The 26,876-nt window shown below is 30.6% G+C and overlaps 1 protein-coding gene across 1 annotated transcript in view; it reads left to right on the forward strand.

Annotated features, from left to right (window-relative positions):
* The first annotated feature begins 552 nt into the window (after positions 1 to 552).
* Positions 553 to 26,876, forward strand: part of LOC123669889 (neuronal acetylcholine receptor subunit alpha-10-like) — a 41,228-nt gene continuing 14,904 nt past the window's right edge. The window contains exons 1-4 of the mRNA XM_045603411.1: positions 553 to 699; positions 18,271 to 18,425; positions 18,589 to 18,772; positions 26,007 to 26,223. Of these exons, the coding sequence (XP_045459367.1) occupies positions 604 to 699; positions 18,271 to 18,425; positions 18,589 to 18,772; positions 26,007 to 26,223 (652 nt within the window). The 5' untranslated portion in view covers positions 553 to 603. The remainder of the gene's footprint in view (positions 700 to 18,270; positions 18,426 to 18,588; positions 18,773 to 26,006; positions 26,224 to 26,876) is intronic.

Genomic DNA, 26,876 nt, shown 5'->3' on the forward strand with positions numbered 1-26,876 from the left:
GGCACGCGATCCACTAGACAATGGTCAGGTCGTCAAATATGCATGTGTTGTAAATTTTTAAAGAAGGGTTGCATTTAAAAATTATATTATATTTATTTCATTTAAATTACGTGTTACAGTCTTTCTTTTGCGCCCTTAATACCTGAAATACTAATTTATTTGGCTTTGATGATTCTGGGTCGCTGCGGCCTCAGCGACTTAATCGTTATGTCAAAAACACACCTCTCTATATTATGTAACCTTTGGGGTTAGAGTAAAATCTTTTAGATATTATATAACATTTTAGACTATGTTATGTATAAATACGTAAAATACATCAAAAAATATTAAATATTAGCTGACCCGGCGATCTTCGTACAGCCATATTTTTTGCTATATCGATATATATTTTTAATTTTCTTCTTTATGAACCTAGTAGTGATAATATCGACCAATAAAAAAAAATGATCCGATTTGGCGCAGTCGTTTAGAAGTTAGCTGCTTTGATACATTTCGGCGATTTAGTTTATCTCGATATAAGATTGATTATTTTTTTGTAATCTTTCTGTTTTGTTTATAGGTTCTTGGTGTTGTGACGAAGAATACAATTTAGTAAGACACCTGATGGAAAAATATGACGCCTCAGTGCGGCCCGTGGAGAACTCTTCTCATCCACTTCTCGTGACCTTCGGCGTTTCGCTGCATCATATCATTGATGTTGTAAGTGCTCTCCGTTTTGTGTAATCAATGAGTGCCTGATCTACCCACAAGATTAAAACAAACAATTTAATACAACCCTTTCGGCTTAACAAAAAATAATATTTTGCTTAAAACTTCAAAAAACGAGCTAAAATAATTTTAATTTCGGTTTCGGTATTGTTGATCGATAGTAAATTTATTTAGATTCTTCAATTTATAATATCTTTAAATATGCATTATTTTTTCATATTTGGCAAACGCTACAAATTACACACTTGTATTATTATGTAATGTAGTCTTTAGAGTAAGTTCCAAGTACCTAAACTAAACTAAATTAGCCTGTAACCGTCCCAGTGTTGGACTGAAGTCTTTTCTTTAAATATTTAAAGGGTTGGAGCTTAATCTCAAAGTGATCTGGGGAACAATTTCTTTACCATGAGTAGCAATCGCTATTAGGTATTTGTGATAACAATTGAGACCGACGGCTTTTCTTTGCTCCAAGGCCAGAGAAAGTGGAGAACAACAAGGATATACCTATAAATGATATGCAGACAAATATTTGTTCCAAGTGAAAATCGAACACACGAACGCTGTCGTTAAGACGACTACTCGAACCACGAGTGGCACGAGTATGGTTGTCCAATTATTTTGTCTCAAAATATATACGACCTCAATTTCTGTTACCATTGTTGTTGTGTCATTGATTTCAAAATAAGTTTCTTTTTATTAACTAATTACAGCAAAACATGTTTCATTGTAGTATCGACAATAATAATTTTGATATCGTCGTTCACTTTGAATGAATATTTTTTGTTAGCATAAATTATTACGTAAAAAAAAAACTGATATGATATAGGAAAAATATATTTTTTTGATAAACCGTGACATGGAAACTATTACAAAAGGATTCAGTTGTAATAATTCGTAAGAAAATATGCCACAAATCCATGATATGATATCAATATAATAATATTACGTACAAAAGATCAAATAAAGGGGATCGTTCCTTACATAAATTCTTGAATATTTTCAATTGGCATAGAACCGTTCAGAATGTGATGGAAATAAAATAAATAAGCCTATAAGCACGTAATCTAAACATCGATACAAATAAGTAAAATTGGAGTGTCTGTTCGTAATATTAAAATAACCGCTTTTTACTAAATTCATATGTATACACGGTAAACCAAAAAACTTTTTTTATAATTTTTGTTCGTCTGTCTTTCTATCTGTCTGTTTGTTCCGGCTAATCTCTGAAATGGCTGGATGTTTTTGGATTTTGACGGGACTTTCACTGTCAGATAGCTAATGTAATAAATAGTAACTTAGGCTACTTTTATATTAGATTTTTTTATTTTATAACTCTGTGAACTGAACTACTTGAAAACTTTAGTTTATTTGAAAATAGAAAAAGCCGACTTCAATAATTACATCGTCAAGTAATACAATTGATTGGAAAACCTCCTCATTTTTGAAGTCATTTATAAATAAAGTTAGGTACGGGAGACTCCAGCAGCGTCTTCAGTGCGGCAAAGCCAGCTCTGCGGTCACCAACCCACCTGTCCAGCGTGGTGACTATGGGCAAACATGAGTTCAGGCCGTTTTGGGCATGGACTTTGTGGAGACCTTTTGTCCAGTAGTGGACTGCGATAGGCTGAAGTGATGGGAGACTTAGGAGAGAATAATGAAACAGTTTTTTTTCTATTAGACCCATCAATTTTAAAATCAATGATAGTATATATCGCGTTGTATACTAGTAAAAACCTTGTTTAATTAACTAACAAACTTACACGGGTATGGCAAAAAGTGCCGCTATTTCCTTCGTACCTATAAAAAGTCAACTTAAAGGCAACTGCTGACTTTGTTTTAACTCTCCTACTAGTGTAAAATTGAAATCCAAGATGGCGGCCGCTACAAAATGGCGGATAACGTAGGTTTTATCAATCCCATCAATATGGGTATCAAATAAAAGGGCTCAACAAGCAAAATACAATATACTATAAAAAATTGAAATACAAGATGGCGGCCGCTACAAAATGGCGGATAACGTAGGTTTTATCGATCCCATCAATATGGGTATCAAATGAAAGTGCTCAACCAGTATAATCAATGTACTATATAAAATTAAAATCCAAGATGGCGGCCTCTACAAAATGGCGGATAACTTAGGTTTTATCAATCCCATCAACATGGGTATCAAATGAAAGGTCTCAACAAGTAGAATACAATTTACTATGCAAAATTGAAATCTAAGCTGGCCGCCGCTACCAAATGTCTGATAACAATTTTTTATCAATCCCACCAATATGGGTATCAAATAAAAGGGCTTGAATAATGAAACAGTTTTTTTTCTATTAGACCCATCAATTTTAAAATCAATGATAGTATATATCGCGTTGTATACTAGTAAAAACCTTGTTTAATTAACTAACAAACTTACACGGGTATGGCAAAAAGTGCCGCTATTTCCTTCGTACCTATAAAAAGTCAACTTAAAGGCAACTGCTGACTTTGTTTTAACTCTCCTACTAGTGAGGTGAATTGAAAAAGGAACTAGGAGCTTCATATAATCTTTTTTGATATTTTTGAATACTTAATCTTAAAAATTAGACTTCATTCATCTATTTTGTGCACTTTTTATATACTCCGTTTACGGTAGATGTCGCTATTTTTAAAGAAAATACACTTATGTAATAAAAGTTACAGAAGATCTGTTGAAAATAGAAGAATAATCATTACTTTGAACCAAAGCTATATCATGCGCAGTCATGAACTACAAACTACACACTGCAACCAATGTAATAAAAAAGTCGCTGTTTGTAGCAAAAGCATCCTCCAAGGTTATATATTTAGAAAATCTTGAGATGGATAATCTTTAAGGGCTGGGCTAAGGGTTCAAATAGTACAACAAAGCAATTTAAAGCAAAATGCAAACGAGGTTAGTTGAAACAGACTGTTTCGGAGAGTTGAAACGTATACGTACGTAGTATTGTAAGAATCGGTTGCAATTAGGTTTGAGTCGCTATAACTTCGTAAGAAATCACATCACAATCACATCACAAGATTTGGAGCTCCAAATTTTTTTACTTTTTAAATGTTGGATTAGTAAGCTGAAAAATATCACAGAACAGTTAGGATCAATTAGCTAACTAATCAAAATAGAGATGAAATTATTATCAGGAAAAAAACCAGCAGATTCCATTTCATTAAAAATGTAAATTAATAAATTTAAAATGCAAATAAATTCTTATTACATCAGTGTTGTTGATATTTAAGAGCAATTTTAAAACCATTTCGTTTAATCGTAACGTATTTTGTACGTACTCGTATGGATACATTATTTATTTATTTTTATTTATACTCATTATCGATCTACGATTTACAAAAAAAGCAGCAGTTGGAAGAAAAAGCAGACGGCATTAGCCTAGTGGCACTGGTTTTCCCAGTCAACCTTTAGACCAAACAGAAAAAAAAACAAATGCATAGTAGGCAACGTTACGTACGTTTGTACGTACCTATACACACATATAAACTAGTAATATAATAATAATAATAATAATAATAATACTCTTTATTGTACACCATTTAAAGAAACAACAGAAAAAAAACATAAAGCGAAAGATGTACAATGGCGGTCTTATCGCTGAAAGAGCGATCTCTTCCAGACAACCTTTTGGTGGTAATATATACATATATTGTATACATACATATTAAAAGATGTCTTCCTGGTTTTTCCACCTTTACTATGTATAATACTTTATAACGATATATATATGTATATATAATCACAATTAGGTTGCGCCGACCTAAATAGCCCATAAAAACCGTAATTTAAAATGGTATTCCGTCGGTCTAATCTCATTCGTAGATAATCAGACGGATCCTTTTTTAATGATCTAATTCGTTCATAATTCCACACTTAAACACACGATTAATAAATCAAATGTATTCACATATATACATAAACATATCTAAAATATTTATGATGTAGTTAAAATACAACCGTGCAATAATTATTTACAAAAACATCAAATCGCTTAAAAAGACAGTCGTTCTGGTTTCTGACATTTTTTTTAACTCTTTTAAATGCTTAATATTATAAAACATTATAAGGGATATTAAATTTTTAGTAATATATTTTTTTGTATCATTACTTTTTATATTTAAGGAAAACATCAAAATACCAATGATATTTTTTATATTTTTGCTCTTTAGGGATACTATTTAACCTGACGTGTCAAAAGACGACGAAAAAATCTGTAGGTATTATTATGTTGGCGCTAGTGAAAGCCAACTAGCTCCAATTAATAGTAATAACTCGTAAAATATCAAAAATGTTAAAAACTACAACTATGAAGCCTATAGTTAACTTTTAGTAAACAAATACCCTTGTAGCCATAAGTGCTACTTAAATTACTTAGTAGAAACAGAAAAGCTCTTTAGACGATTCATTAATAACTGTTCAATCAAAACAATTCAATAATTAAATCAAACAATTCAATGATTCAATCAAACGACGCTAACTTATTGCAAAGTTTATATTAGACCTGATATTATTAAAAAATGTTAACTTTATTAATTTTTATGTTACTTTTTTAATTTTTCTATTGCTATTATTTTTCAAATCAAATGCGTTCTTTATTTGACAATGGTAAATTCAGTCTTATGACTATTAATCTAAATATATATATATATATATATATATATATATATATATATATATATATATATATATATATATATTAAATATATATTTGCAAGGTACATTAAAACTGCACGGGTAATCAAAAGCCCAAGAATGTTATGCCACCAAAAACACACAGGTTTTCTAAAAAACACTTTATTACGGGTGCAAATTCACATTTCGCCGGGTGAATAAAATTTATGAATTTTTTAAAAGCGTGTGGATGTCTACATCGAAAACCGAAGGGAATTGCGAGAAATATTCAAAGGAATTGAGCCAATTTTAATAAAAACTAGAACTCTATCATTCGAATTCTGATAAGTTAATATTCTTTGCCAGAAATCAGACCAGTTCACTTTTTAGCTAATACGTATACGTATATATTATGAAGAGATTTTATCTTGATTCGACAATGTTTTTGTTAAAGCTAACTGAAAAGTGTACAGAGTTATATAATGAAATAATATTGAACACATAAAATTAAAGACATAATTTGGTATTCATCATGAAATCGAAGGGTTTTATAGAAGATGCTACGATTAATCAGGTCAAAAAATAGGTTATGTAAATGTCACTGTCATAATTTTTGTGTACCTATTTGTAAAACATCGCAAGACTACTAATTAAGGTACTTTAGCACGGCCATATGTCCAAAAGAATGAATCACCAATTGAGACAAAAATTTAATATTAATTTCTTTCTTGTAATTTTAATTTATTACTATTAGTATAAAAATAAAATTAGACACCAAATTGTGAGGCAAAACATAGAAGATTTAAATATAAAGATACAAATCCGGTGGTTTTTTGCATTTAATATACACACGATAATTAAAATTCTGTAACACATAAGAGAATCCTGTAGTTAATTTTAATATAAATTTAGTAAATGGCTCTGTTAAGTTCATAAAATTAACGTACATTAAACGATTATCGATTCCATCATAGTAGAGCATGAAATGGGTTTTAAACACTTTGGCTCTTAAATTTTTACACAGAGCAGAATTCGCAACCTTCGTTTGAGCTCTCGATGTTCTGTTCAGTTTGTCAAGATGGCTTTTATGATATTTTTGTATTTAAAAATTTTAAATAGGTCATTAGTTTTCGTCACGGCCAAAATATTATAATGAAGATTTTATTCAGAAAATATTTTTAAAAGGAATCTTGTTTCACCCTTAATTTAATTCCTTACTTATAAGTTTTCCTTTGAGATATTCAATTAATTAGGGCAGTCGAAAATTATATGCTACCTCACTTTTATCATTTAACTTATGTATCTAATATATAAAATTATCGTGTCACACCGTTATGGGCCAAACTCGGAAACGGTTTGACCAATTCGATTGAAAATTGTTGTGCAGTACAACCAAATATCTGAGAATCGGTCGTATACTATTTATAAGCCTCTAAGTTATGGCACACACTAATATATATTTTTTAATTTTTTTGGCAAAATTTTAATTTTAATTATTTATTTTATTTAAAAAAAATACACACAACCCTATATTTTCACTCTTCTGCCACTAACCCCTATTTTTTATTAATGTTTAGTGGCAAAACAAGATTTGCCGGGTCAGCTGCTATCTTTATAATAAATTTGCTTAATTAAGACTAAAGCAAAGATATAAGTAACAGATTGATTATTAGATTTAATACCAGTTAAAATGTAGATCTGATGAGGCAAGAATAAACACAAACAAAATTAATCGAACCTTTTTTATGCATCGTATTTGTAGTATGTAAACCTTTTTGTTAGATATATTCCCTATTTACCTTTTCGGTTGACATCTAATATTCAAAATAAAAATGTTACATTTAGAGGGATATAAAAATTTCCTTTCAACGCTTTTCGTAATATGATAAAATCCGATCGGAAGCAACATTTCCAACCAAGATTCTTTGTCTGAGAATGTTAAAGCATGTAAATCCGTTTGTAGGTACACATTCACATATTTTTAGGGTAAAAATACATAATTACGCACGTACTTTTCCGAAACTTCAGAAAGTACCTTTCATATCACCTTTACATCTTTTTAAATTTTTATAACTGACCGTTACTGTAAAACGAAAAATAAATCAGTTTATAATTAATTTTATTCTGAAAACGACAGTGAATGACAATAATATCGTGTCTGACATTCTAAAAACTTAGCAAGTTCTCAACTACAGGAATCTTCAGTTAAACTACCTTAAAATTTCAAATTGGATGAACTGAATCGATTCCAATATCAATTTAATATATAAATAAACTTGCGTAGCATTAAAAATTCTTGAACACTCTTATCTTTTTCACCAATTTATGCATGCTATTTATTATAATAAGCTCGTACGTATGTGTTAGCTAAGCTTTCTAATCAAAACTATTATCTATTATTATATTTAACTTTTTTTTTATTACTCAACAAGTATTACTATTTTGACAGTGTGATATTTTGTATGAAATAATTCCTCATAATTGTGTTTGCTCGCAAACGAAGAAAAAAAACTGACTTCAACTCTATCAACAAGTAATACAACGTAAGCAGACGAAAAATAGTCTCGCGTTATTAAAGATTAATCAAATAGTAGTCACCATATCTCGATCAAATTTAAATGTGACCATAAAACAAGCATCGGCTTTCGATTAAAATAAGAATCATCAAAATCGGTACACCCAATGAAAAGTTATAATATAATGTAGGCCATCGAAAAAATTGTCAAAAAATACGCATTATTAGATATAGCTCGAAAAGTACTTGTTAAATCTCACTTAAATTTAAATGAAAAAAAAAATACATTCGAATTGAGAATCTTCTTCTTTTTGGAAGTTAGTTAATAAAGTAATATAAAATATTACGGGGATAATTAAAGCAAAACTTAAAATATATACACCTACTAGCTGACCTGGCGAACTTCGTATCACCTTATTTTTAAACGGTTTTATTTAGCTCACCCTGTTTGTTTTATTTTTTATTTATTATTTATTCTTGGGTCAAATTTAGTAATTCAAATTTCACCCTCTTCCTGTCAACGGATTAATCTGAAATTTTGTATACACTTTGGATTTTGGTGACAATACAATTATGTTTATTCATTATCATTATAAATTCAAGATGGCCGCCGCTACAAAATGGCGGATAATTTATGTTTTATTAATTCCATCAATATGGGTATCAAATTAAAGGTCTCAACAAGCAGAATACAATATACTATAAAAAATTGAAATCCAAGATGGCGGCCGCTACAAAATGGCGGATAACGTAGGTTTTATCAATCCCATCAATATGGGTATCAAATAAAAGGGCTCAACAAGCAAAATACAATATACTATAAAAAATTGAAATACAAGATGGCGGCCGCTACAAAATGGCGGATAACGTAGGTTTTATCGATCCCATCAATATGGGTATCAAATGAAAGTGCTCAACCAGTATAATCAATGTACTATATAAAATTAAAATCCAAGATGGCGGCCTCTACAAAATGGCGGATAACTTAGGTTTTATCAATCCCATCAACATGGGTATCAAATGAAAGGTCTCAACAAGTAGAATACAATTTACTATGCAAAATTGAAATCTAAGCTGGCCGCCGCTACCAAATGTCTGATAACAATTTTTTATCAATCCCACCAATATGGGTATCAAATAAAAGGGCTTGACAAGAAGAATACAGTGCACTATACAACCTCAATATTTAAGATGGGCCTTGCAATAATGAAGCACTAAATGAATTAAACAGAATGCGAAATAAAAACTAAAAACTAGAAAATAAAAATAGGTAAAAAAACTTTTTAAGTTAAACGGTTTTATGTTAAACATACATTGCAATGTTTAAGATAAATGTACTAAAAACCAAAAAATAATAAAATAGATACAGTCGTGGGAATTATAAACATATGCATATACTAGACTAAAATAAAACCGTGGGGCACGTCAATTGTCTACAAATTATCGACTTAATGTGCGATAGAAGAATCGTTTAATTCGTCGTTAAAATAGGCAGTTGGCCCGCAGACGGTGAGGAAATTACTTACTATTTTCTTGCTCATGGAAATTCCAATAGTTATACACTCCATGTAAATAAAAGAGATGTTTCAACTAGTTTATCGTTGGACATTCACACTGCTGGCTAGCGAGGAATCGTTTCACTGCTCGTAGTTTGTCTTTAATCGACAAAACATATGATAAAAGTACTACTCGCTCACCACTATGAAACCCTAAAACTCGCTTATAATCGAGCTTGCTAGCTTGTTTCCACATTCTAGCCCTACTTATCACACGTCCATCGTTGTCGGTTGAACAACTGCCTAATTATAGTGTAACATTACAAAACAAACATTTTAATCAACGATTGTAGACAATTGACGTGCCCCACGGTTTTATTTTAGTCTAGTCTATGCATATGTTTATAATTCCCACGACTGTATCTATTTTATTATTTTTTGGTTTTTAGTACATTTATCTTAAACATTGCAATGTATGTTTAACATAAAACCGTTTAACTTATTTTCTGAAATATAATAATAACATAATATATCAAAATAAAATATAGCCTATCTTTTAAGTTGGATCAAACTGCACACGGTGTGCAAATTTGACTAAAATCGGTTAAGTAGTTTAGGTGTCCATTGAGGACAAACATTGTGACACGAGATTTATATATATTAAGATAGTTAGTTAGTTAGTTGTAGGCTCGATTTTCCGCATTTAGACTCAAAGCTGGTCCATACCTATTTAAACAGAAGTTCTTTAAGTGTCTGGTCTTTCATGTGTCTGTGTCAGCATTCGGCGAGATCCACATACCGGTCGACGAATGCGTTGTTAGTGCTTTTTAACAGGATATTTTTGAATCAAGTATGGCGTGTGCATACATAATTAAAAATAGTAAATCATATTATGTTGATATTATAATGAGTAAAAATTATTCATACCCTATTCTTACCTACTACAAGGAAGAATTACAAGGATATGTTTCTGTCTGGTTGTCTAGTTGAATTCAGTCGAAGAAAACATACATACTTGGGGTTGAATAAATTAACATGTAAATTTTCATAAAACTTGAATGTCTTTTCATTTCATTCAGAATTAATTTTTAATATTATACCTACATGTTTTGGTATTCTAAGATTTTATTTATCATATTAAAAATTTATATACAAACGACTCGAATTAAATTTTTCTTCGCTTTTATTTCGAAGACTACGTGTATATAATAACTTCCGTTTCGGACAGAAACGTCAGATTATTATAATTTATGTCCAACCTGAACCTGTTTGTGGTTTGGGGTCTCCCCACCGTGCCTCGGAGAGCACGTCAAGCCATCGGTCCCGCTTATTATCATTTACACTTAATAGCAATCGTTACCTATAGTAGGGAATATATCTGCCAACCCACATTGAAGCAGCGTGGTGGATTAAGCTCTAATTCTTCTCCTACATGGGGAAAGAGGCTTATGCTCAGCAGTGGGATTTACAGGCTAAAGCGTAACTGAAATATTGATACTAAAGATTTTTACTATTTAATATACGCTATGAATGTATGAATGTACGAGAGATTAGAAAAGTTTGATTGTTAATGTACAATGATTGTCTAAAATGTCATTTACGGACTAGTTCCTCAAACTTGTGGCCGTAGCTGTGGGTATACGTATTATGCACAAACAATACATGTAAATAAATGAACAGAAGTTTTACCTACATCTACGTGATGATAAGTATATTAGTGCCGGGAAAACTATGAAGTTCAACTTAACTTCAGTTTATTCACTAAAGTAAGCAAAAAGCAAAGTAGACGATCCTTTGGCTATTCCATTGTACAGTTTTGTAATTAAAATTTAAAAGTTTTGTATTGTAAATCAAATAAAAAGATCGTAGGAAAAAACAACATATAATAGTAAAATACGCGTTATTTAACAACGGTACTACAAAAGTGTTCGTTTTAAAAACCAGTTCAAAAATTATTTATGCTCTACGCTTGCAAATACGGGCGTAATTTTATTGAAATTGGTGACTGCAATTCAACAGGCACTTAAGATAAATCAATATAACGTCACATGACTAGTGTAGAGTGCCTTAAGGCATTTTTTTTCAAATAATAGTTTTGATATTTATTGTTTATGTGATCAAATTAAGAAACTAAGATTAAATAGAAACTTAAAAGCAACAACAGGAGCATGCATAGTTTCCTTTTTATTCATCGCCTAGATCAAGTCCATATATACCTACAATGAAAAGTTTATAAATTACTCCTATTATGGATATGAGCACATTTCTACTGTTACTCTTATTATTTTAGTAAACGTCAGATTATATTAGACAAGTAAATGTTTTTGTTATAAAACTGACCCAGACACACGCCATATTTTTTCGTTAATACGTCGTTTTTTTTTTTTTTTTTTTTTTCTTTCTTTAAAATAACTTTGTCCTAATAATCGGGATCCTATATAGATAGAAAAATTAAAAAGCTTGATCGTTGTAGTGTCATGTTCTTAAACCAATTAACAGGAAATCTTTAAGCTTTTCGTGTATTTTTAAATTCAAATCGAGTTTTAGACTTTAAAAAAATCATCTTGTATTTTTACACTCACACTGGTGGCTCTAAGCGAGACCTTATTTACAATTAAGTTAAATTTTCTTTACCCTTATGTCTTTAAGGGAATCCTGAGTAGGGACTATCGTTAAAGAACATAAAGTAAAGGTTGTGTGGAGAAATTTGTCCAAGGATAAAGTGAAATAATTTGTTTCAGTAAAATAAAGAAATGGATATAGTACGGTGTTAACAAAATATGTCATTATTATTGCAATGACTTTTATATTCTCTGTTAAGAGTTTTTTAATCGAAATTTAAAAGGAGGCATTGAAGTCGATAATTTCTATTTTTTGTCTACATTATATTAATTATGACAAGTTCTAAAATGAAGGGGTTCAAAGACAAATTTTCTTGGTATTAGCTTTACTGTTTTAAAAACATATCCAAGTAAATTGTTACAACTATACCCCTTTTGTTAGTGGCATATGCGCAAACCGCGCGATGCCAAAATTAAAAAAAAAAAAAAAAAAAAAACTATACCCCTTATTGTTTTTTACCATTAAAGATTTTTTAAAGTAATACCAATAAAATGACAACAAAATTGTTACAACTGTTTTTTTATATATTATTATAATATTAGTAATAATATTCGCATTTTTATAACATTAATAGTAATAAATACTCTTTATTGTACACCCCAAAAAAAGTTACAAAAAAATTGATACATACAAAGAAAGATGTACAAAGGTAGGTCTTATGGCTAAAAGCGATATCTTCCAGACAATCTTAGGGTATAGGACAGGGCGTATAAAATGAGAAGCGGTAATGGAAAATATATTTTTTTATTTTTTTAATCAAACATATATATTTTATGGCGATATTGATAGCGTTGTCGGTTACAAAAAGTTAATGGATAGCTAATTGTGGTTACATACCTTTACATACCTACTTGAAACTGTTAATTAATTTAATTTTCACCACATGCACACAGTTGCGCAGCTTTGTTTGCGCGGAGCGATTTCGTAAAATGCGAGTCATTTGAGAGAGATATTTCATCACGGAAGGAATTCTAGTTGAGTACGCCTAAATTAAAATTAAAATAACAAACGTTAAGCTCGCTTAAAGTTTCTACTTCAATCTCATTTTACTATTAGATTTGTTTGATGACTACAGTTTTATTTGATGACTGTTCTTGGTTAGTACAGCTAAAAATTTCATTCAAACCATTGGAGTCACCTAGATTCCTATGCTTAAATTCTTTGCTATATGGGAGATTATGCGGAATAGAGTGACATCTATGTCCGTATTAGCTATATATTTAGTCAGTCAATTTTATTTAAATCCAATGTAAGACTCCTAATTCTGTGAGCTACGAGTATGTCGATTACTTTCGTTCTCTACCGGATTGTCTCATTTCTAATTCTATCTTAAAAAAGAAGCATAGCCCGCTTCATTGCACGTTGAGCGACAGTCAGACAGAATTAGCAAGTTAACGTGGTAGTGGGCTGATCACCTGTGTCGCAAGACTAATAGCCGCTGGAACAGACGCGACGTCCTGGAGTGGAGACCGTTTGTTGGTAAACGCAGTTTGGGACGTCTTCCATCCCGCTAGACCGAGGTATCTACGTATCTACGTATGATTTCTGACGATTAGATGGCGCCTTGATGAGGATTGTGGAAAAACGGGATGTCTTGCGTGGACTTGGGGAAGCCTATATCCAGCAGTGGAGTACAAAAGACTGAACTGTCTACAAGACTCCAGCTTTGTTCATAATCATGTTGTTAAAATATGATATAAATAGCTTGTAATTTAACCAAAGTCAGACTCAAGCTTTATTTAAATTGGCTTTCAAAGGTATTTTTGCATTGTCACTTTATCGGTGTATTGTGTCGGTTTTTTGTGAAACTACACTAGGGATGTTTATTTTGCCAAGAAAAGCAGGCACGAAAATAAACCATTTCTTTTTTACTTTTAAAGTACAATGTTTTAAACAACAAGTAGAATAAGTTATTCTCTGTGAAGCTTAAACTACATTCATTCAGTGCTTCTTCATTTGTTATACAATGTTCTATACTTTTTAGACAGATATTAAATATGCGTAGTTAGATTAGATTAGATTACCTAGATTAGATTGGATTTTGTGTGACACAATTTATTTATTTATTTATGCTTAATGTACGTGTCTGTTGACGCCGCGTTGGCGCAACAGTTACACCCGTGGATTGTACCTGTTGCGCTGGCGGTTGCGGGTTCGATCCCCGCACATGACAAACATTTGTATTGGCCATTTACACACACAATAGTATGTGTAATAAAATAGTGACCTATCTAATAGTGTTGTAGTAATTTATTACAGACTTTTAGCATTTATGTGGTGAATTAGGTATTAAGTATCTTCACCATATAATATTTTTTTCCTAAATTGTGATTTTGTCTGGCAGATGATATTCAAAAGAAAGTGTGTACACTACTGTACACACAAAAAAAATTTCGTTACTATGATTGTTTATAGAACAATTAATTTATTTCGGGATGTCGTATCAAGATAAATCTTATACTAAAATTTTAAATTAGTAATTTTCAGCATATTTTTTGTGATGCCAAAACAAACTCACACTACAAAAAATAATAATTTTGGCTTTTATTGCTCAAACAACAAAACTGACATATTTTTATAACGTGCAAATTACTACCAAATTGTAAAAGCATTTTTATAAATGACTGACAGATTAATTTTACATCTATAAAATATAGACTTTCGTAAGTACATAATATTGTTAAGCGAAATCTAATAAACATGTAAGTGTTCAGCGGTCCAAGCCAAAATTTTGTTTCAGGACCTTCGTTATTACGAAACGTGGCGTGAGAGTATAGATAAAATATGTTAAATTAATTTATTTACCTCTATATCTCTATTCTAATATATTTTATTGAATTGAGTACATTTACAATTTTGTATTTAATTAAGAGAGGAAATTGGATTATGATTATGCTATCTTTTACTGTTGACAATTTTTCAGTTTTATTACTTCTTAACCATTTTTAGTTTTACCATTTTTAGTTTCAAATTACCCAAGGTACTATATGTACCTGGGTCAATCAACTTTTATTTGTCCTGTGAGTACTATGTTTTGTCCCTGACCAATAATTGCAGTTCTAAAGAAAATTAAGTAGTTTGTTGGCATATGTCGCATTTAATATGTTATTAAGCCAACATACGACTACATTATTTTAATAAAATCACTTTTAAACTGGTATTTTTATGGTTGTCCAGGTGACAAAACATCGGATGTAGTGGTTTTTTTTGTTTGTCCCCCAGTAGCTTAGTACAATGAAACATTACTTTATACAAAAAAATACTATATGGCAATTACTTATGCTTGTACATAATTATTCATTACAATGTCTACTATGGTGCTAGCATATAGATTTTTGTTGGCTTCATAATTTAAACGAGTTTTTTGCATGTTCATTTTGGTCCCTATTATATTTTATTATGCTGACTTCCACCGGACAACGGTAAAAAAAGTTCCGAAACCAAAACATAGATGAAGATCAGTGCTTTGAGAACAAGTCGATCGATTTGGTGACAACACCCATCCAGCCGCTATTTTGATTTTATCTTTGCCGCGGCGTTATTGGGCCGAGTGCGTTTTGAGAAAGTGCGTGGCTTTTTTGTGTGTCTACCGGACAACCAGCATAAAAATGTAAGTATTTGATATATCGTAGTAAATTAAAGTGAAATATATTCTATTTAATCTATTGTTTTCACTGCGCGTAAGACCTAATTCAAAATCATTATTTATTACCAGGAAGCGCAAAGACTGATAACTGTCACTCGGACAACCACCTAAGATCCTTTGACAAGGGCTAGAGCATTATATTATTATTTAATATAAATTGCACACACACATTTTTGCTATATCTAATAGTTTTCTATTCTAAATTATTTTTGTTAATATTTTTAGATAATGGGTTTGGCAAAAAAAGAAAAATCACGACGCTATAGAGAAAGCCTTAAGCAGACCCGGAGAAATTGGCTGAGCGAAAGAGAAAAAAAAGGGAAAACTACCATAAGAATAAAAAACTAATTTCAAGTATGCCGCCAGAAGGTACAAAAACTGCAGAATTATATGAAAGCTGCGAAAACAGTCACAAAGTAATCGCTGTAGTAAAGCCGTTAGGAATATAATTAAGAATATGCCTCCAAGCTTTCCGTCCATTCTGCAAGAAAAAAATCCCGAAGTTCATCTTTAATCGACGACAGCACCTCCTAGTCGTGCCGTGTCTTCAAAAAGGGAGAAGATTAGAGGGAGAAAAAAAACTTTGACGAGACTTATTATTTAAAAAAGAACAACTGTATTGTCATATATAAATAAATAAAAAGCGATTTCAATCCTAGTATCTCCTTTGGACTCCCGAGAATGTCCTATTGATAACCGCATTCGTCAACTGGACAACCATTTTGTCCCTGTCTCCTGAAGACCTGTTTACAAAATTTTCAAATGTGAATGTAACAATTAAAAGTGAATTCATAGAGTGTTAAATATCTCGTATTAATTATTATTTTACAAATTAAATGAATAGTTCGTTAAATTCAACGCTTGTCGTTGTCCAGGAGACAATGTTATTGGTAGTAATATCCATCCTATATTAAGTGAGAATAAGTGACGGTTTACAATTTGACTGAATTTCAAACGGTTAAGAATTAGTTGTCCAAGGGACTATCTTAACTAGAGTCATGTGGGTTTCGGAGTCAAATTTACTATTTTATGTAAATAAATCTGTTCTGCTCTGCTACTGCTGAATTCTTAAAATATAAATAATTATCTACAGCAAAAATGTTAAAATATTAAAATTTTCAAATACAATTAAAAAATTAAAATTTGTCATTGATGTACACTTAAAAGTTGATTGACCCACCTATCTGTCCGTATGTTAAAGTTATGTTATCAGAATTTTCTGGAAGATTAAATGTCAAATTTTATCTAAAATTAATGAAAAACATAACACAACAAACATAAACAACATAAACATGCGAATCAAATTTTAAAATGAAATCTGGAAATAAAAAAAAAATCTAAAACTATACCGTGAGTTGTATTTTTTATTTTCAACGGAGCCTAGAATAAAATACAGAAAATTGTCCTTTATTCCAAGACTACCCATATTATAACTTATTAGAAAGGATTTAAAAATAACAAGACCGATCATCTGATATTGAATGTATCGGAAAATTTATATTAGACTACAATGTTGTTAATTCTAGAGATAAATTTTATTTTAAAATACAGTGTACCTGTACCAACTTACTAGACTACATATTTTGAATTTGTTTATTTACACTTTCGCACACCAATACAAGGTTTTTACAGTATTACAAATGATATATAAAAATAGAATTTGCATCAGTTGCAACAGGCGGTCTAATTGCTAATACAGCGGTCTCGTCTATGCAACTTTTGGGTAGAGTCTAAGTTTGCGAAAGTTTGAAAGTAGCACCCGTGACAGAGAAAATGAGGAGCAATAGGTTAGCGTGGTATGGGCATGTAATGAGGAGGGATGACCGCTATGTCGGTAAAAGAATGTTAGGGATGAATGTCGAAGGACGAAGAGCGATCGGCAGACCGAAAAAGCGATGGATGGATTGTGTGAGTGAGGATATGAGAAAGAAAGGAGTAAGCACTGAAGTGACGAATAATAGAGAGGAATGGAAGAGGAAAACATGTTGTGCCGACCCTACATAAGTGGGATAAGGGCAGGAAGATGATGATGGGTAGAGTCTAAATATGAAAGTGTGGGATGGGGCGCAAAAATGTTATGTGACATACACATGTACATATTATACTCATATAAATACATATACATCATATACACACACATATACATACACAAACACATACATATATAAAATCTTGTAGAACGTTTGATCAATAGTTATTTGAAACTAGCTAAACTATAATATATATATATATATATATATATATATATATATATATATATATATATACATATATACAAGTTATCTGTTTTCTTTTAAGCCCACCGCGAACTAAACTTTATATTTCGGCATCATTTTCATCTGTGTAAGAGACGTACATAATGAAAATTTCAGACTTTACAAAATAAAGAGAGTCTAACGGTCGCAGGCTCTTGGGTTTTATTAGGAGGAAATTTGGCTCTAGGTGTTACAACTTCATTCGCTACCTTTTATAATATAAGTAAGATACTACGTTTTATTACCTTTTGTAGTATGTACAATACGTATTTATCAGTATAGTACAATTTCAGGTACAACATGTACAAATGGTGTTCCGTGTTGTTTTTATTGTGCATCGTAAAGAAACGTTATGAACAAAATTTCGGATATGAAATATATATATATATTTTATATTGCAGGAGGAAAAGGACCAACTACTGACGACAAATTGTTGGATTACACAAATTTGGACCGACCATCATCTCAGATGGAACATCAGTGATTTCGATGGTATAAGTGTTATTCGAATACCTTACGAAAGAGTTTGGAAACCAGACATTATATTATATAATAAGTAAGTGATGTAGTATAAAAATTTATAATTTGCCCATGCGTTATAATATAACACGATAACAAGAGAAACACTGATAGTTTTTCCAACCGTGCGAAGCCGGGGCGTGTCGCTAGTTTAGTATATATTTTAGTCAATGTTTATCATTTTTTAAAATTAATTTTAGTGCAGATCCGAATTATCGTTCAGCGGTTATTAACACTAACGTGATAGTGAAGAACACTGGTGAGGTCACATGGCTCAGTCACGGAATTTACGTCTCCGTATGTGACATCAACGTTGAACAATTTCCATTTGACGTGCAACATTGTACTATGAAGTGGGCTTCTTGGACATACGACGGTTTTCAGGTATGTCAAATAACTCCAACCCTACATAAAATATGTTGCTAATAATATGATTATTTTCTCGTTCCTATGTTTTTGATTCTACGTGACAATGGCAGAAACAACCGTGCTACCTGACACATTGAAAACCATTTTTTGAATCAAATAAAATCGGATTTATCGAAGATTGATAAGATGCGGCACACCCGCATAGTGACGCTAATCGATTGTTAGATACTGTTTGATGTCTGTATCCTGTTTGTTGTAATCACGCGAGTACAATACTCGATACGCGCACCTCAATTCGAAACTCTAAAGCGAAACTGCTTGGAACTCAAATGAGTACAGTACAGATTGATGAATCACTTTTAAATAACTTGAAATAAAGAAAATACCCTTTTAAAAGATATATTAAATGGGATTTATATTAACATTCCGAATACTTACACCTGTTTACAATTTAGCGTTACGGATTAAATTTATGTTAGAACAATACTAGGTAAAAACTGAGTTGTGTAAATTAACAGACGAAAATACTATAACTGATTATTTCCAATAACAATACCATATTCAAATTGCAAGAAAACTTAAGAAATATTAAGTATTTGAAGATTTTGCAATTCAAGCGTGTCTAAGCACGTTTTATCGTATTTTATTTTAATAGCTAGCTGTATCCGCAACTTCGTCCGCGTGGAATTTAATAAATAAGTTATTGTTCAGTTCGCAGATTAATAAAATGAATAAATTTCTAAAATAAAAGTAGCCTAAGTTACTTCTTACAACATCAGCTATCTGCCAGTGAAAGTCCAGTCATAATCGGTACAGCCGTTTCAGCGATTAGCCGGAACAAACAGACAGATAGTCAAAAATTGTAAAAAATGTTGTTCTGATCCATATGCATTTAGGAAAAAGCGGTTATTTAAATATTACAAACAGACACTCCAATTTTATTTATTTGTATAGATAGGATAGTATGAGGAAGTAAATGTAGTAGTGGTGTGTAGGTGTATATAGTATCAGTAGTTTTATCTCATCTATCACTTCTTAAGCACGATTTAATGATCCTTGTATGAAATTTCATCCTATCTTAATCTTATAGTCTTAATCTTATAGTGGTCACCAACCCGCCTGCCCAGCGTGGTGACTATGGGCAAAACACATGAGTTCACGTTATTTTTGACGTAAACTTGTGGAGGCCTATGTCCAGCAGTGGACTGTATAGGCTGTTATGATAATCTTATAGTATTAAACGAGCAAATCTTGTATATATATATATATACTAGCTGACCTGGCGAACTTCGTATCACCTTATTTTTTTCTGAAATATAATAATAACATAATATATCAAAATAAAATATAGCCTATCTTTTAAGTTGGATCGAACTGCACATGGTGTGCGAATTTTATTATAATCGGTTAAGTGGTTTAGGAGTCCATTGAGGACAAACATTGTGACGAGAGACGAGATTTATATATATTAAGATATTCAACCGAAAAGATCATGGTTCAAATCCCCATGTCCCTGATAATTTTTTTTTTTTTCTAATTGCACTCGTTATTATTTATTTAAATAGGCAGTTCTTATTTTTTATTATTATGTCGGTAAAATCGAAAAATATTATTCATCTTTATCATTATTATTTTTTAATTATTTTTTTATTTTTGATTTTATATATTTATTTATATTTTTTATTATTGTCGGTAAAAAAAATATTATTCATATTTTATAAAAATGTAATTTGTAATAAATAAATAAATAAAACACGATTTGTTGGAGTGCCTATCAGTTTTTGAGACGCAATTACTCTCAATCTTGTAATTGTGTATTTCGTATCAACTTTTAATTTATCATAATTTTTTTTGCCTTAATTCATTATTAATAATTGTGTTTGCAGGCAAACGAAAAAAAATCGACTTCAATTACATCGTCATTATCATAGTCAAGAAATACGCATTATCAAAGATTACTCCAAAGGTTGTATCAGATCTCGATGAAATATGACCACATGATAAACATCGGCTTTCGATTAAGTTACAAATCATCAAAATCGGTACACCCAGTAAAAAGTTATGCGGATTTTCGAGAGTTTCCCTCGATTTCTCTGGGATCCCATCATCAGATCCTGGTTTCCTTATCATGGTACCACACCATGGATACCTCCTTTCCAACGAAAAAAGAATTATCAAAATCTTTTCATAAACGACGAAGTTAGCCCCGAACATACATTAATATATATATATATATATATATATATATCTCCGGCCGAATTGATTAACCTCCTCCTTTTTTAAGTTGGTTAAAAAAGACTTCGTCCAAACCGGCAGTGAATCATTTTAATTCTCTCTTCTACTACTAATCCTTCACGACATACTAAAAATACCGAGCTGAGCTCGGTCACCCAGGTACTTAAAATAAAAGTGTTTAGTAAAACTATGGTTTTAACATTGATTTACAATGATTAGTTATATATTTGATTAGAACGTTATAAAATTGTGTTTCGGGAACTGTTGACGCTTTACAATTCCAATAAATAAATTATTTTTATTTACCTTTGAAAATTAAGCTTATAAAGTCAATATTGTAAGAAAAATAACATACTACTTAGGAAAGTTACCTACTTCCTCATCGCTTCTATCGATCGTGATGCTTTGTTGATGTTTGTGGTCAAATACAGAAGCTTTGTGAAATTTTAGATTGTCACCGTAAAATTAGATTACAAATTATGCATCTTTTTCATATATATTTTTTTTGTTTTTAAATTTTTAAGTAAATTTTGTATTTTGGTTGAAGTTATATGACTTAATTTTAATATTTTATCTTGTAGATCACAGTAAAAATATGTAGGTATATAATATAAATAAAACGGTAATTGTTCCTAAATCATCTAAGTTCTCCGTTAAAAAGGTTTTCGTAATCTAACAATATTTTGTGTATTGAAAAACCAATAAATTACAATACAATATTGTAGGCCTCCCCAAGTTTGCGCCAAACATCCCAGTTTTCCGCAAACCTCATTCAAACAAAATAAAACTTGACTGTGAGTAATTAAAGCTTAATTTTTTTTTGCAATTCAATTTCGTATAGTCACGACTGTATCGCTTTCAAAGTTAACGCTCAAAAAGTAACTTCATTAGGTCAGACAATCGTCCACATGAGAAAACAATCGTCTCTATCTAAACTATACTATCAATTGTTTTGTTATAGATTAAAAAAAAATATGTTATATTCTCGTTTCTTTTACTGTTTATTATTTTCTAATGTTCAGTGTCTGTGACGTATTCATCATGAATAAACAATATAAAGTTCCACATACGCAACGCTTTGCGCGGAATTGAAAATGATTGCATGCACAACTTGTTGTCATTTTGTAATTTATTTTATGTTTATACGTAGTAAATGTCAAATTAACACATGATACTACCAATCTATATAATCTACTTTATATAAAATTGATCGGTATGTTGTTTTTTTGTACCACAAGGTTTCTACAAAAGTAAGTTTAAAAAATCTATCACGAAAAAAAATACAGCGGCCCAAAGCTGATCCAAGGGTCAGTCAGGGTAGTTGTGATTAAAAAGATTTTTTTTTTTTTGTAATAAAAGTAATAAACCACAAAAATAAAAAGATAATATTTTGTGCAGATATTTATTACTTGATCTTAAAATCAAAACCATTTGCAATACCGTTAAAAAATTAAAATACAACCACGGAGATTGCAATTCGTTGTGGCATTAAAAATAAATAAAAGAATACAATTAAATTGCGATGTTGAAAAAGTGAGTCAAATTCTAGAATCTTTTTATTTTTATTTTTGTTTTGCATCAATCAGTTAAAATATCGCCCACTATCATTTGAGTATTAATGGATGGAAAGTATGCCAGGGGGATTTTTTATCTGTAGTCATACTCTTACAATATAAACTATAGGATCATATTTTTCAGATAAATAATGATTTATTATTTATGAATGAAGTTAACTATTGTGTCTTATTATTATATCTCTTTTATTTTCAAATTAAATTTATTTTTTTTATTCTTTTGTATCAATATTTTTTTAATTTCATTTGTATAGTTTTTTTTGTTATAATCAAATAATTTATTTATGATATGGTTTTTAATGTGTATAGCTATATATATTATATGCAGTCTAACACTATTACCAATTTACCATTTATGATTTTTTTTAAATATTAAATTACCTATTGATATAAGACGACGCGTTAGCACAACGGTCACAGCACTGGCTTGTTGCTGTTGCTCTGGCGGTTCCGGGTTCGATCCCGAACATGACAAACATTGTATTGGTCATACAGATGTTTGCCGTTGTCTGGGCGTTTGTGCAGTCTTTATGGTTTTCCCACCGTGCCTCGGAGAACAAGTTAAGCCTAAGATAGCGATCGTTAGAGATCGTCGAGCAGCGTGGTGGATTAAGCTCTGATCCTTCTCCTACACGAAGAAGGCCTATGCCCAGCAGTGGGATATTACAGGCTGAAGCGATGAAATTACCCATAAATTATATCTTCTGGATATACTAGCAAATAGAAACTTATTTATGATAGACGGTTATATGAAACTTGAGGTACACTTTTGATGAAATCCATGCGTTCCTGACAAAAAGAGTCATGACAGACAGACGGACAACAAATGATCCTATAAGGGTTCCGTTTTTTTCTTTTGAGGTACGAAACCCGAAAAAATAATAATAGAAAAGTCTACACGTACGTACGTACGATCGTTAGGTATTTTAGATTACAAAATTTTGACGAATAAATTCAAATGAATGAATTCCATATTCACGGATTATGCATACCCGTTCCTCTGAAATTATTATTTGGTTCAGTAGTTATTTGAGTCAAAGGTGTAGGCAGACTCCAGTTATTTTAATAATGCTCTTTAATAGATAGAAAGTATCAATAACATTTATAGAATCTAACTAGCTGACCCCGCAAACGTTGTTTTTCCATATATGTTATTAACCCCCTTAACCCCCCCCCCCCACTTATTACTTAGGTGTATGAAAAATAATATTTTCCGATTCTCAGACCTACCCGGTATGCAAACAAAATTTCATAAAAATCGGTCTAGTCGTTTCGGCGGAGTATGGTAACTAATATTGTGACACGAGAATTTTATATACCTATAAGAAGATATAAAATTTGACACAATGCTATTTCACGTAAAAGCTTAAAAATATATTATATCGTGATATTGTTGTCGGCAAATTGATTTCAACATGTGACACTATAGAACGAACAAGGCGATTGATTATTATTTGGATTACATTTTTAATCTTATCGTAATTAAAAGTCCTAAAGGACTAAGGATAAGTCATACTAACAATAATAAGTATGTGAATTGTTATAAATATACATATATGTTTTTGTATTTATTCCTTTTGTATTGTATTTTTAAAATACAATATTAATAAATCAATTAAATTTTGGAACATTTAACGGGACAAATTACGATTTTCAAATTTGATATTTTTATATACATTGATCCTTTAGTGTGTTCCCGTAACATTACACTTTCTACATTGTAGGTAACTATTTATTATGACAATAATTAGATCGGTTAAAAACCAACGATATTTCATATTGTTGTATTGTTTTTTGAATATTCTTTACATTATATAGGTACTGGAAGTAGCTTTTAAAATATTTTCAAACAGAAAATATTTTTACATCACCTTATACTTATATATATTTATGTATGCATAATAATATATGTGTATAAGTATGTCAAAATAAATTACATATTTTATTATAAAATTTATATGTAGTAAATAACTACTAAATAATTCGAAAAACCTCTACCATATTGTGTAATTCATGCACGGACATGTTATATAACTTTGGGACGCTCGAAAAATACATTTTCAATAGAAATGTATAGTAAAAACTGATATAAAATTCTTACTCCTGTAAGAACTTTATTTAAGAAGCGGGATTTAAATTTTAATGAGTAATAATAACCTTTATTTAGCCAGTATATTTATATTATATGTTCAGAATGTGCACCCAAAACGTTATTTTTAAATTCCCGAACTCCTGAGATCGTCTTGTATTCTATTGATCTAAGCGGATTTATATTTGCGCTTCACTAGCAACTTTTATTTCAATTTCAATAGCAAAGAGTTTAGAAGTCTGTCGATCTGAATCATGTTTTCAAAAGAATTGAATTTACAATATATGTCATATTTCTATTTTAATAAAATAGATTTTTATAACATTTTTTACACGAAATATTTTCAAAAGTTACTTAAGGGGACTTATTGGCTTAAAATTGCAATTCTTAACCGTTTCAAATCCATAGAATGAAGGGGCGATAAAAGAATTTACTTTTGCAAACTGAATTCATTTAAAAAATTCTGCACTCAATTGCTTTGTGAATTTTTTTATAGAAAAAGTCGTATGTGCTAGATTTAATGCCAGTTAAATTCAAATGGTGAGTCACACGTAAATAATTAAATAGGCATACATTTATTTCGTTTCAATTTAAAAGAACAGTGACTTTGAGATCCAAAAATGTTTTTATAACCGTAGTATAAATACTTTATAAGTATTTTTAAGCCTACATATATTTTATTCTGGACTCGTAGCGTTCCTACTTGGCTTAATTATAAATATATTAAGAAATAGTACCTGGGTGACCGAGCTTAGCTTGGTATTTTTAATAAATCGTGTTTTTTGGAAATCATATTTAAATACGAATTACATATTTATAAAATATGAATAATATTTTCCGATTTTACCGACATAATAATAAAAAATATGAACTGGTTATTTAAATAAAAAATCATGAGTGCAATTAGAAAAAAAAGAAAAAATATAATCGATCTAGAGACCCAATGGTATTTGAACCGTGATCTTCTCGGTCGATCTCGAACGGCCGATTTCCCACCTGAGCTGTTTTAGCTTAATTGACATTTGACAAATTTACCTTCGTATCCTAACGAAATTGTAGCCATTTTTTCATTGCCTAAAAACCGGAATAAAACGACATTTTCTAAAAATGAATCCTAGCTATATCGATTTATCGCCCCCGAAATCCTCAGCATACTAAATTTCATGAAAATCGTGGGAGCCGTTTCCGAGATTCTGATTATATATATATATATATATATACAAGAATTGTTCACTTAATAGTATTAAATATCTTATACTGAAACGTAAGAAAAATACACATGTATTAAATACACAAACTTTATTAAAAAATTTGATATTTTGTTAAAATATTTACAAAATTCCTTTAATAGTTGGACCTAAAGAAACAATTCGATGAAGGCGACACCACTAATTACCAAACTAATGGCGAGTTCGATCTCGTGAGCTTCGAAGCAATTAGACACAACCAGTATTACTCATGTTGTGTGGAGCCCTACCCTGATATCACTTACATTATCAAGCTGAGGAGACGACCCATGTTTTACGTGTTCAACTTAATTCTACCATGCCTTCTCATCAATGGGATTGGTAAGAAAATCATTTATTTTGTAGTATCAATAATATTTTTGCACTTGTGACAAAAAAAAATATTCAAGCCGCAAAGAGCTTGCAGTATGAAAACTAAAATATTCTAACAATTTGTGTCATCGTTATAATATTTTAAAATTCTCTTCTGTGTTTCCTTTTCGACATAACGATAGAATATTTTTCATCTGCAACGTAGATGCAAATCGTACATTTAAATTGAAGCAATTTAGCAGAACAGGAATTTACGTAAACGAAATATTCTACTAAACCATTATTTTCGTTAAATTTCGCTTCTTAGTATATTTAGCTTGTATAAATTTAACTTGTTGATACATATTCAATACGATTTGGCATAATTTGTCTTGTGGTCGTGTAAGATTGAATCTCGATCTTTTTTAAGTAGCGACAAACTTTAAACTTATCGTTCTTAAAAGTTCTAAATATAATAAACAACTTATATAGACATATTCGAATTTTAGTAAATTAGTATTCATACTAACATTTAATAATTGTGTTTGCTCGCAAACGAAAAAATAACCGACTTCAATTACATCGACAAGTAATACAACGTAGGTCGACGAAAAAAGCGTCAAGTAAAAACGCATTATTAGATATAACTCGAAAAGTAGTTGTTAGATCTCAAATTAATTTAA

Source organism: Melitaea cinxia, chromosome 1, assembly GCF_905220565.1.
Source record: "Melitaea cinxia chromosome 1, ilMelCinx1.1, whole genome shotgun sequence".
NCBI lineage: Eukaryota > Metazoa > Arthropoda > Insecta > Lepidoptera > Nymphalidae > Melitaea > Melitaea cinxia.